At 46.9% G+C, this 14621-nt stretch overlaps 1 protein-coding gene across 3 annotated transcripts in view; it reads right to left on the bottom strand.

Annotated features, from left to right (window-relative positions):
- LOC147740932 (uncharacterized) overlaps positions 1-14621 on the bottom strand; it is a 366615-nt gene that overhangs the window by 17272 nt on the left and 334722 nt on the right. For all 3 annotated transcript variants that reach the window (XM_086936088.1, XM_086936083.1, XM_086936085.1), the window contains exon 13: positions 5698-5802. In XM_086936088.1, the coding sequence (XP_086792214.1) occupies positions 5698-5802 (105 nt within the window). The remainder of the gene's footprint in view (positions 1-5697; positions 5803-14621) is intronic.

The following is a 14621-nucleotide window of genomic DNA, read 5'->3' as shown; positions in this document are numbered from 1 at the left end:
CTACACTTTGTAGAACTTATGTAGTACGGCAATAGTACTACAAAATGCTACTCGCAAACTGTACTTCTAAAGTGCTACTGCAAAACAGTAGTAAGGCTATCACTATTCATGACCAAATATTGTAACTGCAACTATCAACCATATATGATTCATTCTACTCATGAAAAGAGTAGTTCTAGTTAACATTCCATTAATAATATACTGAATTGGTTTAATCATAATATATATGATGTACGTCATCTTAAGGTGCCTCTGGTCTATAATGATTTCTGAGTACTATTCAATTCAATTCAAATATCTTTATTTGATTGTAAGCATTACAATCATAAAAGTACAACTCATGAACAAACAATTAAAAACAATCCGGTAGTTCATTTCATGTAACATGTAAGAGACACAACATACAGTATAAGGTAGAAAAGAGAGAGCAGCGGGCACTATGAGCATGAGCAATATTAAATATGCATTAAAAACATAAATGATTTCATTATATAGATTAAAAAAAATACCTAAAACATTAACAGCAAAGTTATCCATCCATACTTTTCCTGAAGGAGATAGCTGTTTTTAAAAAGTTACAGACAAATAAAGTGCAGTCACAATTCAGTAATTGAAGGTAGTAAAGTGCAGGTGTAATTTGTACAAAATTCAGTTTTTTGAGGCACGGTTTAAGATATAGTTTCCGCGGTATAATGTAATAAGGGCAAATGAATAGAAAGTGTGCCAGGTCTTGAGGAGACTTCCCGTCGCAGCCACAAGCTGGCAACACTACACCCCGATGAGCCCCACTTGGAACCGCCAGTAGGAGATGAAATAGGTCAAATCGGAACCTTGTTAGCAAAAAACGTTCATAGCTAGTCATAGGCCATGACAAATAAGGTTCCATTTGTGGACAGGTTTTGAGTAGTAGGTGTTTCCTAACGCTGTCCTTCTGTATCTCAACCTCTTCTCTGTCAGTGCATCTTAGTAATAACATGGCATTTTTTACCAAGATAACATCAGGTTTTGTGATCAGGTTGGGAGCAAAAAACAAATCAGGCTGGCCAATTGCCGTCAAACAGTCCTTTATATACTTCAACCACGGGATTTTAAACCTCCCATCTAGTGTTAAGGCTTCTTTTAATAAAGCTTGAGTGAGAGGAATATCGATATTAAGCCAACAATTCAACCAGCACAGTACCGGGCTTACTGCTATTCTATCACTTAAATAGGGGACACCCAACTCCTCGTGTACCGAAAAATTCCCGATACCCCTTGGCAGCCTCAGTATCTTTTTCAGAACGTTATTTTCTGTGACCTCTAGGTCCTTTATCTTGCAGTAGCCCCAAAGCTCGCTTCCATAGCAGGCGACAGCAACACTTTTTGCCTGATATAATTTGAGCAAAGCGGCCGTTGGACAATTCCCAATTTTTTTTGCAAAGCCAAGAATGGCCGCATTAACACGTGTTGCCTCGCCCTTCTTTTTGGTAACTGCGGGGCCCCAAGATAGTTTATGATCTAAGAGGACCCCAAGGTATGAAAAGGTATTGGTAGTAGGGATTTTCTCCCTATTTATACTGAAAGAATTGATTTTCCGTGTACCCTGTCCTATTTTCATGACTTAGGACTTAGAGTTGTTAATGCTTAGGCCACGGGACTCCAGGAATTTAAAAAAGGAATTTAATAATTTCTTAAGGCCATTTGCTGTTCTAGAAATAAGAACAGCATCGTCTGCGTAAAGCAGCACAGGAACCCCTTTGCGCTCTACAAAGGGGTAGTCTGCTTCAGTGTTTAGAAGAAATTCCTCCAATTCATTGATGTACAGATTAAAGAGGAATGGAGCCAGGATGCATCCTTGTCGTACACCCCGATTTATTCTAAATTCATCCGTTACTTTGAGGTCTTGGGTGTATCGAACATTGGCTCTTGTGTCCGAATGCAGATCTGCTAAAAAGTTGACAAGATTCCTCTCTACGCCCATTTTTAACAGGGTAGCCCATAGTATGCCTCTGTCCACACAATCAAAAGCGGACGACAAGTCCATAAATGCCATGTAAACAGTTCCTTGTTTAGCCAGGGTGTATTTACTTAAGATCAGGTATAAGTTCAGACACTGTGTGATTGTCGAATGTCCGGGTCTGAATCCGTACTGTATAGGTGATAAAATATTGTTATCTTTGGCCCATGTAGATAGCCTGTTTAAAATTATCCCACCTACCACTTTAGCTACTGAATTTATTAACGATATCGGCCTGTAACATAATGGGCTGCTACGGTCGCCCTTTTTAAAAACAGGGACTATAGTCGATAACCCCCACGCATTTGGGCACCCTGTGATCACTGCTGCATTCACTACCGCCGTGAGGACGGGAGCCCAAAAGGAAATATTAGACTTAAAAAGGTCCGGTGGTAAACCATCCGAGCCCGGGGCCTTATTGCTAGTTAGACCCTGAATACCCCTTACAACCTCATTAACTGAAAAGCATAAAGGGTTTACGGATGGGGTTAAAAATACATTTTCTGCCTGGTGCTCATTACTCTTAAAAATTATACTGAAGTGGGTCACCCACTCCCCCTCTGAGATGTTTGTACCAAGGACTATATCATTAGGGTTATCAAACAAAGGCTTGTTGATAATTTGCCAGAACTTACTACTGTTCACCAACACTGAAGGGTCAAGGAGGGATTCTATGGTATTGGCCTTGATTTCCTTTTTCCTATCGGCTAATGCCTTCTTGTAAGTCAAACGAAGATTTTTTATCAGATCAGAATCTCTAGGTTTGATTTTTAAGGCATTCTTCAGATCTCTACATGCCTTTGAGCAGTTATGGTCAAACCATTTAGAGTTTTTTCTGCTTTGACCTTTTGTTGGTGCTGTTAACATGAGGCCAATTTTTGAAACTATCGCCTCAAACCCGGTCAGAATGTTCTCAGGGGGTGAGTCAGAAGATGTACATGCTAACAGTTCCTCCTCACATGCATTGTTTATTTTAGTGTATAAAGTGTCTTGATTTAACAATATCCATTTTATGCGGCGTCTGCCATTTATACAGCTCAACGTGCCCCGGTCATTTCGAGACATTCGTTGTATAAATAAAGACCCACCCATCCTGATAGCCAGGGGATTATGATCAATGTAAACACTCAAAAGGATAGTGAAATTCGAGACCCAAATTGCAAGATCTGTAGATACTAATATGTGATCTATAAAGGATCCCTGCCCATGTCCTTTAAAGGTTGGAGCATCATAGGTTTTTGTGTCAGGAACCATAGACATAGCTAAAATTAAATTATTTTCATTCACTAAGTCGTTTAAGTTCTTGCCTCCCCTGGTATGGGCGAAATGGAAACCTTCAACATTATTACAACCCAGAGAACCCATTGGGGTAGAGCCTGGGTTGCCACATGGGTGAACATTAAAATCCCCTACTATCATCAGTTTCCGTGGCGCGGTGCATGCAATTTTTCTCATCATTTCTGTTAGGGATACAATATTACAGTCTCCATTACCATTATTAGCATTGTAAAAATTAATCAGGGTCAAAACATTCTTGCCATTTTTTAAATCAATCATCTAGATGTTCCGATTATCATTGTAACAGATGCTTATTTTACACAACATGCCTAAATTAATGAAAATGGCCAAGCCTCCCTTTGCTCTGCCCCTAGTTGAAGCAACAGCTGGTATGGTGAAGCTTTGAAAACCCTCAATGTGGACGTTTTTATCCTCCATCCATGTCTCCTGAAGACATATAATAGTGTATTTTTTGATAAATATTAACCAGGTTGGATCACATAGCTTTTCGGCCAAGCCAGCTATGTTCCAAGAGATTCAGCTCACACAATCATCAGGTCTTGTACATATAAGAGTTTCTCTGGTAATTGGAGCAATCATTGGGTTAGGTATCTCTGTATGTCTAACCCCCAGGTCCACGGTGCTGGCCACGTCTGGTTCTAAGTTGACCAAAGTGGAATTATGAGCCGCAGACAAGACAGGAGATTTGTTATTATTGGATAAGAGGTCCATGGTTGGCAATGACTTACTGGGGTAGTCTTCGTTATATCCTACTATACATGCGCTCTTTTTAAATCCTCTTACATCATCTCTACTTTCTAACCTCATAACAGGTAAAAGCAGTGAAAAACCCTCGTTTCTCCCAAGAGACACTGCGGTTGAAACAACAGGCAAACTACTATTCACGTCAACATATGTTGCAGCAGTACATAGCCCTGTCTTTAAACAACTGGTACCCTTCTCTTCATATGACCTTGAAGTGCATAGGATATTTTCAATCCCCCGACACCCTCTGTGCACCTTGAGCATCAATCGCATTCCTCCATGCCACTAAATGCCTCAAACCTATTGGATAACTCTAAGGGAGTAAATGGCATCAAATGGGTCATATTGCCATTTTCTCCTATTTTGCGGCTTATCGGTATAATGTTCCACCCTTGCATCGCAGGGGTTGGAGCTAGTTGATGCATGTATGCGGGATTCATGGCAGACTCCATATTGAAAAAATGGTTGGTAAGATGGGTATTGTTAGTTAAATGTTGGGGGGAAATACTGTGGATCTTGGATAAAAATACGTCAGGGGACGTGGTACAATACAATTATTTTCATTGCCAAAAGGCCAATTCAAAATATGTTGAACTGCTTTTCTGTCCCCCTACAGTAATTGGATTAGTAGAGTGGCTTATATCTCCCTTCCTAGGGATTCTCTCCATTTCTCGGTTTTCAAGGTGATGCAGGTAGGGCAACTGAATAGCCAAAAGGCTCTTATGATAAACCATGCTTACATATCTTAAGGGTTGAATAGTGTCCAACTTATGTATCCTCTTTTTGAACCGTCAGACTTACTTAGTGACATAGAATATGGTTAGTGATAACTGATAGTCATTCATTTAATTAATCATTGTTTCTGTGCAAACCTCATGAATATTTACTATACCACCCTTCTGGAACAAAAATTGTTATGGATTGTTTAATGTGATAGGAGTGGACATCAGAGTAACCAACAAGGTCAGTGGCATGTGAAATAACTAAATGGACACTATGTCATCTCCAGTGGCTTCAAAGAGTTGCTAATGGTGTATCTAGTAATAGGCCTCACTCTGACTACTCATCTATTTTCACCAATAAACAATGGTCCATAGTTACATAGTTATTAGAAGACCTGTGTCAAAGAAGTCTACAAAGGAGAAAACAGTTCATCAGTTTTTATTAATTACTAGTACCCAAACATATCACATATGAACAAACATCCATTACAACAATATGAAACTGAGGATAGTTATGTTAAAAATAACCTAGCTTCTGAGTTTTCTGGTCCCTGTTTACGAATGTATTGTATTAAAAAACAGTTTCTTGAAAAACGAAGATTAAAAAAAAATGTCCAAAATACATTTTAAAAAGAGCTAATGTCTTGCTCCAGAGACTTTTGATGTCACAGTCTCCTGTGCGCTTTCATAAAATGTTACTTGGGTAACACTCTGACTCGCCAAAAAAAACAGCGATGTAGAGGAACTGTAATGTGGGTTAGTGGAGAAACTTGGGGCTCTAAGATGAACTCACTATGCTCACCAAATGCACCTGATACCATCCAGACATGTATGTAAATGTACAGCAATGCTTCCCAGGCCACTCTTTAAAAGAAAATAGTTTTTTAACCAGAATATTACAAATGTTTTATTTTTAAAATAACAATTGTTTCTCACCTTGATTACAGGTTGGTCCTGTGTACCCGGAATAACAAACGCATTTGCCGTATGAGCAATAGCCATGTAGGCAGCTGGAGAAGTTGCAGGGTGGGGAAGACGTGGCTGAAATTAGGAAAATAATATAAAGTGAACAAAACGTTCTCATAAGAAACATATCTTGATATTGAACTTTGTGTGAAGTATATATAGAGGGAGAGGAACAAGAAAGAACAGAAAGACTTTGGGATGAAACTAAAATAATTTATAACCATAAAACATACACAACTTCAGCCGCCTATTTTAAGAGATTCATTCTATCTAAGGTGAAAGTACAGCATAGAGTGTGGCTTGTGGAACCCCGAATAGGCAGAGCACACAAGACACTGAGTCAGCTATTTGTGATTATTTTGTGTTCCCTTTCTCTTGCTGGAGGCTGGTTTAAGTCCCTCTTGGAAGAACCTTTGAATATTTTCTTACTCTGAAACCGAGCAGGCAAATCAATCTTCCTCTTAAGTGCCTTGTTTTCCTCTTCATGATGCAACACTGATTGAAACCCTCTCCTCAGAGGCCACCCCTAAGTTCAGGATATAACCGTCTAATTTAATTGTACATTATGAAAAAAGAAATTACATTGATGTGTAAAACATTTGGTAAAATATTTTTTGTAAGTAAAAAATACATACTATTTATAGATTTTTTTAACATTGAATTATATTTGTTCATATGCTTGACTACTTCAAAAAAATAGTGTAATTTAACATAATTTCCTTTTTGTTGATTTTTAAAGTCCCTACCTCGATTATTATTTTTGGGAGGTTGTTGCAGGCCAGATCTAGTGTTGGACCTAGTAATGTTTTTAGTAGTAAATTATACCTGGAGAAACTGATTCATAAACTGCACTTTGTAGTATTCATGTAGAACGGCAATAGTACTACAAAGTGCTACTCACAAACTGTGCTTCTAAAGTACTACTGCAAAACAGTAGTAAGTTTAGCACTATTCATTTTTTTTTGTTTCATTTGTTGGTATTTGAATTGAAATTCTCAGCATTACTTTTTTTTACTTATTTTTATTGAAGTTCTTGGGGTCATTGAAACAGAGCATACAAGCATAAACTACAAAGTTTTAACATATGGCAAAATGTACAAATACTTTTTGATCTTAATACTATTATCCAAAATAAATCAAAATATGTTCTCCAAATTTTATCAAACTTTCTCACCTCTCCTATTCGGTGTGCATAAAATAATTAACTCTTTTTAACTTTCCTCATTTTTTGAAACCATTCCTGGAATAAGGGAACCTGTGTTGATCGCCAATTCTGTAATATCAATGATCTAGCCACTGCCATTGCTATATACATCAATTTAACCAAGTGGTCTACTAATTTAAGATCGAGGTCATAACTGTACAGCATTAATTTAACATTACATTCAATCCTAATCTTGTAATAAGTTTGAAGATAAAAGAAAATCTTATTCCAGAATGCTAAAACATAGCATTCTATGCCAATGCACCTCTCAATGTACTAAAATTAAATGTATTAATAGTCTTAAAGGATAATACATGGTTCTCTTGTCCCTGCCATTTTTTTTTGTAAATTTTTTTATTTTGCAATTAACAAGAAGGAAAAAAAAACCACCAATAAGCCGCACCGGGGCGCCACACATGTTCCCACACAGTGGGAAAAGAAGCAATATAAGACGGTGGTAATGCTATAACGCAAAGAGAGAGAGCAGTCAATTAGTCCAAGCCCCTGTAGAGAAAAAAAAAACCATAAGAAAAAGCCACATAGGAGCTGAGTCTTGCGAAGTCAAATTGTCCCTTCGAGCAGTTCTTTGCGCTACACAAAAATCACAAAAATGCACCATCTGATGAAAATAGGCACCTCGGCTGCAACATTGGAAAGAAAAGAAAGTACAACTCCCCAGCCCCCCCCATGACGGCGACACAGTCATACCACATTCACTCAGCAGGCATACTAAATTTGGAAGAGGTGTAAGGATCTCAATGATGCTGGGCAAACAGCTGAAGGTAGGCCAGTAGAGAGGAAGGTTACCAAGGGGCCCCACACGTGCTAAAAGTTCTTGTAGTTACCGAGGAAGATGTCCGCCATTCTTTCCAGGCTCAGAAGCCTCCAGAGCCTCGTGTGCCAAAGGGAAATCGCCGGTGCCTCCTTCCGTTTCCACGCCGCCGCCAGCGTGAGCTTGGCTGCTCCCAAGCACAGCCATAGAATCTTTTTATCCGCGCGCGTCTGGTGCTCAAGACCGGGGTCCCGCAGGCCCAGGAGCACAAAGGCCAAAGAGTCCTCAATTGGGTATCGCAGGATATCCTTGATATGGGAAAGAATTTCATCCCAGTACGGCCTGATTACTGGGCAATCCCACCAAATGTGGTGGAAGTCCCCCAGAAGGCCACACCCCCTCCAGCACTTATCCGAGGCAGCCGAGTAGATACGATGGAGCCGAGTCTGCACCATATACCACTGTGTGAGAGTGATTGAATTGGTTCATATCCCTCCACAGCACTGACCATTCGGTGTCGGTGACATCCCTTCCCACCATCTCCTCCCACTGCTCCATATAACGTGGCCTAGGTGACAATTCAGATTGAAGCAGCAGCTGATATAGGAAGGAGATGGCTCCCTTCATGGTGCATGTCCTCAGCAGAAAAGCCTCAAATTTCGATGAAGGCCTCGTGGCTGCCTCCAGCACTCCTGGCGACGTGGCCCAATGTAGCAATTGGACATGCCGATATCTATCAGTTTGCGGCACCTGGTAGTCCCGCATGCAGTTAGCAAAGGTCAAAGGATCAGAGCCATGAAACAAGTGAAGCAGCGCCCTGCACCCACCCTCCCTCCATGCGTCAAAGGGTCCCTCGGCAAGCGCCGGTGGGAAGGCCGGGTTGAAATGCAATCGTGTGAACGGAGATGGGAAGGTTGTCCATCGCTCATCGCCAGCCAAGGTGTCCCATACCTTCAGCGTAGTGCCCGTGGGGGTACTGATGTAAGCATTCAAGGGGCGGTCTTTCTTCGGCTTCCAGGCCAAATCCCATATGGACCGACCCGCCACGCTCCGGTCCATGTGCAGCCAGTGTTTTTCTGAGAGCTGCTGCGACCATTCCACCATGACCCTCAGTTGGGCAGCCTTGTAATAGAGGCGCAGGTCCAGGAGACCAACCCCACTCTCCGATCGAGGTCGGCGCATAACCGCGAAGGACAGACGAGCTCGGCCCCCTTGCCAGACAAATTTCAAGACCAGCGTTTTGAGTTGCCGGAAGTAGGCGCTATCCAGAAGGATGGGCAAGGCCTGGAACAGGTACAAAAATTTGGGGAGAAGGACCATTTTAATCGCATGCACCCTACCTAACCAGGACAAGAATTTGGGTTTCCACCTCTCCAATTCCGCCTGGGTCCTCACCAGGAGGGGCGGGAAGTTGGCCGCGAACAGCTTACCCACCATCGGAGTCAGGTGGACTCCCAGATAGACAATCGAACCCGAAGCCCAAGCCAATGGCGTCAACGCCCGCACCTGAGCAACATCAGCCTGCGATAACGTCAGATTCAAAATGTAAGACTTGCCATAATTTACTTTAAAGCCAGCCACTCCCTCAAACTCGAGCAAAATGTCCCTAACACAGGGCAAGGAACCAGCCGGATCCGCCACCGAGAGCACGACGTCGTACGCGAAGAGCGAGATTCTATGTTGCTCTCCCGTGAACGGTATGCCCTTTACGCCTTCGTGTTCCCTCACCGCCATCGCCAGAGGCTCAATACTGAGTGCGAATAGCAGGGGAGAGAGGGGACACCCCTGTCTGGTGCCCCGCGAGTGTGGGAAGAAGGCCGAAAGATGGCCATTCACTGCCACCCTCGAACGTGGGCTGCAAAAGTTCGCCTGTACCATAGTGATGAATTTATCAGAGAAGCCGAAGGCCCGCAGCGTATTAAACAGAAAGCCCCAATCCACGCGGTCGAAGGCCTTCTCCGCGTCCAGACCCACCAACACAGCCGGTATGCGGAACCTGTCCGCTTTTTCGATGAGGTGAACCACTCTACGGGTATTATCGTGGGTCTGGCGTCCCTTAATAAAGCCAGACTGGTCTGGGTGTATAATCGCCGGCAGCAGATCTTGAAGGCGGCCCGCCAGAATCGCCGAGTATAGCTTTGCGTCAATGTTAAGCAAGGCTATGGGACGAAACGAAGCACACTGCTCCGGGTCCTTCCCTGGTTTCGGCAAAACCGTAATCACCGCCTCAGCCAAGGTCCCCGCGTTCATTCCGGACGTCACCATATCATTAAAGAGAGCAACCAGAAAGTCACACAGCTCAGTAGCATACGTCTTGTCGAAGACCGCAGTGTAACCATCCGGACCCGGGGCCTTGTGTAATTTCAAATTTTTGATGGCGGAGAGAACTTCTTCTCTAGAGATTGGCGCCTCCAGTAGATCGTTCCATTCACGAGATACTCAGGGTAACGGCAACCGTTGTAGGAACTCCCGCTGTGTCTCCGCATCCAGGGCATCGCCCGTATACAACTCGGCGTAAAAGCGTCCAAAAATGTCCGCCTTCGCTCCATCCCGGTGGTGCACCACACCTGCGGCATCTCTGATCCCTCCTATGTATCCCCGCTCCCTCCTATCCCGCAATTGCCGCGCCAAGTGTCTACCAACCTTGTTACCGCAAGAATACGATTGGCGCCCCAGTCACAAAAGCGTAAGCTCGGCCCTATTGGCATAGTGCGCCTTTAATTTGCCCCTCACTGCCGTCAACGGGCGGAGAGTCACCCTCGAGGGGTTGAGTTTGTGGGATCGTTCGAGTTAGACCACCTCAGCCTCCAATGCCTCACGTTCCTTCCTCCGCAGGGCGTTAATCTGCTAATTGAGTCCCAGACATGTGCCCCTGATCGTAGCCTTAAAGGCGTCCCACGTGGTCGACAGTGAGGTGTCCGACTGGGGATTAAGGTCAAAAAATTCTCGGATAGCGAGCCACAATGCTTGATTAGACACATCGTCCCTGATCACCGACGCCGGGAAATACCACTTCCGGTGCGACGCATCAGGTGGCGACCAACGAAGGTTAAGCACCAAGAGGCTGTGGTCCGAAACAGAGATCGGAAGAATGGCGGCATCCATCACGTCCCCGCGTAGGGACTGGCTAAGGAAAATGAAATCTAAACGGGAGTAGGAATGATGCACGTGGGAGAAAAAATGTGTAATCCTTCGTGGTAGGGTGAAAAAATCGCCAGCCATCAATTAGTCCCAGCTCCTCCACCCCTTGCTGTGTCGAAGCAGAAAACACTCCCGTACCCACCCTATGACCCCCTGAGCTGTCCAAATCCTTGTCCCACACCAGATTAAAATCCACCAACAAGAACAAGTGACCCTCTGCAAAGTCCCCAACCTTCACCAACAGATCCTGCAAATACTTATTTTGACCAACGTTGGGTAAATACACCACCACAAAAGTGCACAAACGACCCTGTATAAGCCCTTTGACCATCAACCAAAGGCCCTCTTTATCGTGACGGACCTCCACAGGTTGAAAGTGCAGCGCAGCTCGGAAAAGGAGTGCCACCCCCCTGTGTTTCGTAGCGGCAGAAGACCTATAAATAATGGGATAAGCCTTATGGCGGAGCCGCATCTCGTCTTTCCGTGCCAGGTGGGTTTCTTGCAACCCCACAATGTCAAGGTGATGGTCCACTACATATTTCCAAACCCTCTGCCTCTTCTGTGGCGAATTCATGCCCTTAACATTCCATGTCCCTATGCTAATCGGCATTGCAGAGACAAACCCAGAGAACTGCTCTTGTCACTCCAATTGTCCCCCTCCCCACAACTAGGCCACTCCCGACACAAGGGACGTCCAACACTCGCCAGCCAACCACTACAATGTTATCTACAATGCCATTTTGCACATACACCCGCAGCCATACATCCAACAGCTCCCCTTTCCCACCGTCATGGGTCCCCCCCCAACACCCCAAACTCCCCAACTCCCACCCCTCCCCTAGTCGAAACATAACCAAAAACAAGAGCAAAAGCAAAAGTGTGAAAGCAAAGACAGTACTCATCGTGTCCAGAAGGCCGGAGTCCGTAAGAGGCCTTCCTTTCAGGAAGCAGGCCGGGGGGACTAACACACTATCCCCCATGGCCACAGTCGAGGGTGTCTCCACCAAGAGTACGTTCATACCCCCAGACCAGAAGGCCCGAACCCCTCCGGCGCCGATCCATCAGCGAGAAAGAGGTCACGCTCTCCGGAGCTTTGCTGCGTATCAGCCAAAGTAGCCGAAGCCACCGATGCCACAGCGTTGTCCCGCTCCTGCAGGCTGGTAGTGAGGTCTGGTCGCCGCCGGTCAGGGGAAGCGCCCACTCTATGCCAGGAAGACGAGCGGTGGCGCCTCCGAGATGGAGAAGTAGCTGTTTCCTGCGAAGGTGGCACATCCTCCAGGCCCAGAAGGTCCTTTGCCGCCTGGAGCGTGCGAATTTGTGCGAGACGATTCTGCCACCGAAAGATGATCCGAAATGGATGCCCCCAGGAATAAGCGATGCCCCGCTCTCTCAGAAAGGCAGTCACTGGGCGGAAGTCCCTTCTTTTCCACAGGGTGGAGGCCGCTAGATCTTGGTACAGTTGAGGGCGGTGGTCTTGTGGGACACCCCCGCGCCGCACGGCCACCAGCTGCTGCGTGTGCCCCCTGCCTGCCCTCTGCCTCGTTTGCCGGCTGCCGGCTGCCTCCGCTGCGGGGATTGTTTTGCCTGATTTTGACGATCATTTGTGCCTGTTTCTGTTTAACTTCGTTTAACTTCTTTTTTCCTTGTTTTGTCGTACATTTGTGCCTGCTTAGCTTATTTTCTTTTTGCCCGTGTTTTGGCTCTCCTTCCTTGTTGTCCGCCGCCCTCCGCCCTCCCTTCCCGCCACCGCCGCTTGTCCCCGCCCCTTTTTTCTCTTCTGTAACCCTCCCCGCTCCCGCCTACCAGCTGCTCCGCCCACCCGCGCACTTGGCCTTAAATGGCGACCGTGCGACGCAGGTGAGTGTGACCCACTTGTGGGACACCCCCGCGCCGCACGGCCACCAGCTGCTGCGTGTGCCCCCTGCCTGCCCTCTGCCTCGTTTGCCGGCTGCCGGCTGCCTCCGCTGCGGGGATTGTTTTGCCTGATTTTGACGATCATTTGTGCCTGTTTCTGTTTAACTTCGTTTAACTTCTTTTTTCCTTGTTTTGTCGTACATTTGTGCCTGCTTAGCTTATTTTCTTTTTGCCCATGTTTTGGCTCTCCTTCCTTGTTGTCCGCCGCCCTCCGCCCTCCCTTCCCGCCACCGCCGCTTGTCCCCGCCCCTTTTTTCTCTTCTGTAACCCTCCCCGCTCCCGCCTCCCAGCTGCTCCGCCCACCCGCGCACTTGGCCTTAAATGGCGACCGTGCGAACGCGCAGCGGTCACGCGCAGCGTGCGCGCCGATTGTGCGCCGAAGGCGTGCCAAAGGTAAGCCCGTCTACGCCCGTCCGCGCCTGGACCGCGCCCAGTGCCAGGACCCCTGGACCTCGAAGACCCCGACCGACCCGCAGAACGTACTCAGCCGCCACCCTCAGCGCACTCAACTCCGGCCGACGCCCAGAGTGCCACCAAGCCACACCACGACGCACCCACGGACCCTTCAGCTGCCACGCCTGCAAGTTCTCCTGCATCCGGACCTGCCTCGCAGCAACACCCGCCAAGTCAAACACCAGCAGCACCCACCTCAAGTGCATCCTGCTCAACACCCGCTCCGTCCACAGACACGCCATCGAACTCTGGAACCTCCTAGATGCCACAGCCCCGGACGTTGCCTTCCTCACGGAGACCTGGATGAACACCTCTTCAGCTCCCGACATCGCCATCGCTATCCCAGAGGGCTACAAGATCGTCCGGAGGGACCGAAACGCCAACCAGATGGGAGGAGGCATCGCCATCATCCACAGGAACACCATCCGTCTCACGACCAGCACCGACAACACCCTGACCAGCGCCGAACACCTGCATTTACAGATCCACACCAACCCGAACACCACCCTCAGAGGCACCCTGATCTACCGACCCCCTGGACCACGCACACAATTCAGCGAGGACATCGCCGACTTCGTCAGCCCGCATGCCCTCCCCTCCGCGGACTACATCCTCCTGGGAGACCTCAACTTCCATCTAGAGAACAACAACGACCGCAACACCAGCACCCTGCTCGACAACCTCGCCAACCTGGGACTCAAGCAACTGGTGTCCACCCCCACCCACCTCGCCGGACACAAACTCGACGCAGTCTTCTCTTCCAGCACAGACATCGACTTCAGCCACGCCACTGAGCTTCAATGGACGGACCACAGCTGCGTCCACTTCACCTTCAAGAGAACGACGACCCACCACCACCAGCAACAGGCCGCCCGCAGAAGCTGGAACAAGATCACAGCAGACCAGCTCGCCACCTCCCTGAGCCAGCACCCTCCTGCCAGCTCAGCGAACCCCAGCCAGGCCGCCGACAACCTCACCAAGTGGATCAGCAACTGCGCGGACGAACTCGCCCCGCTGAGGACCCCGCCTAGCAGACCCGGCAGCAAGAAGGCCCCATGGTTCACCGATGACCTCAAGAGCTCCAAGAAGAACTGCCGAGCCCTCGAGAAAGTCTGGAGAAGGGAACCGACACCGGACAACAGGACCTCCTTCAAACTTGCCACCCGGAAACACCACCAGCTGATCCACGCCGCCAAGAAAACAGCATTCAAGGACCGGTTGGACAACAACGCACACAACTGCAAGGAACTCTTCAACATCGTGAAAGAGCTTTCCAACCCCAGCGCAGGAAACAACGACATCACCCCATCGCAAGACCTCTGCAACTCCCTCGCTTCATACTTCCACAACAAGATCGCGGACATACACAACAGCTTCAACAACCAACCAACGCACACCATGACCGAACAA

The sequence above is a fragment of the Lissotriton vulgaris genome, chromosome 1_1 (genome assembly GCF_964263255.1).
Source record: "Lissotriton vulgaris chromosome 1_1, aLisVul1.2, whole genome shotgun sequence".
Taxonomy (NCBI): Eukaryota; Metazoa; Chordata; class Amphibia; order Caudata; family Salamandridae; genus Lissotriton; species Lissotriton vulgaris.
This window is presented reverse-complemented; position numbering and strand designations above follow the sequence as displayed.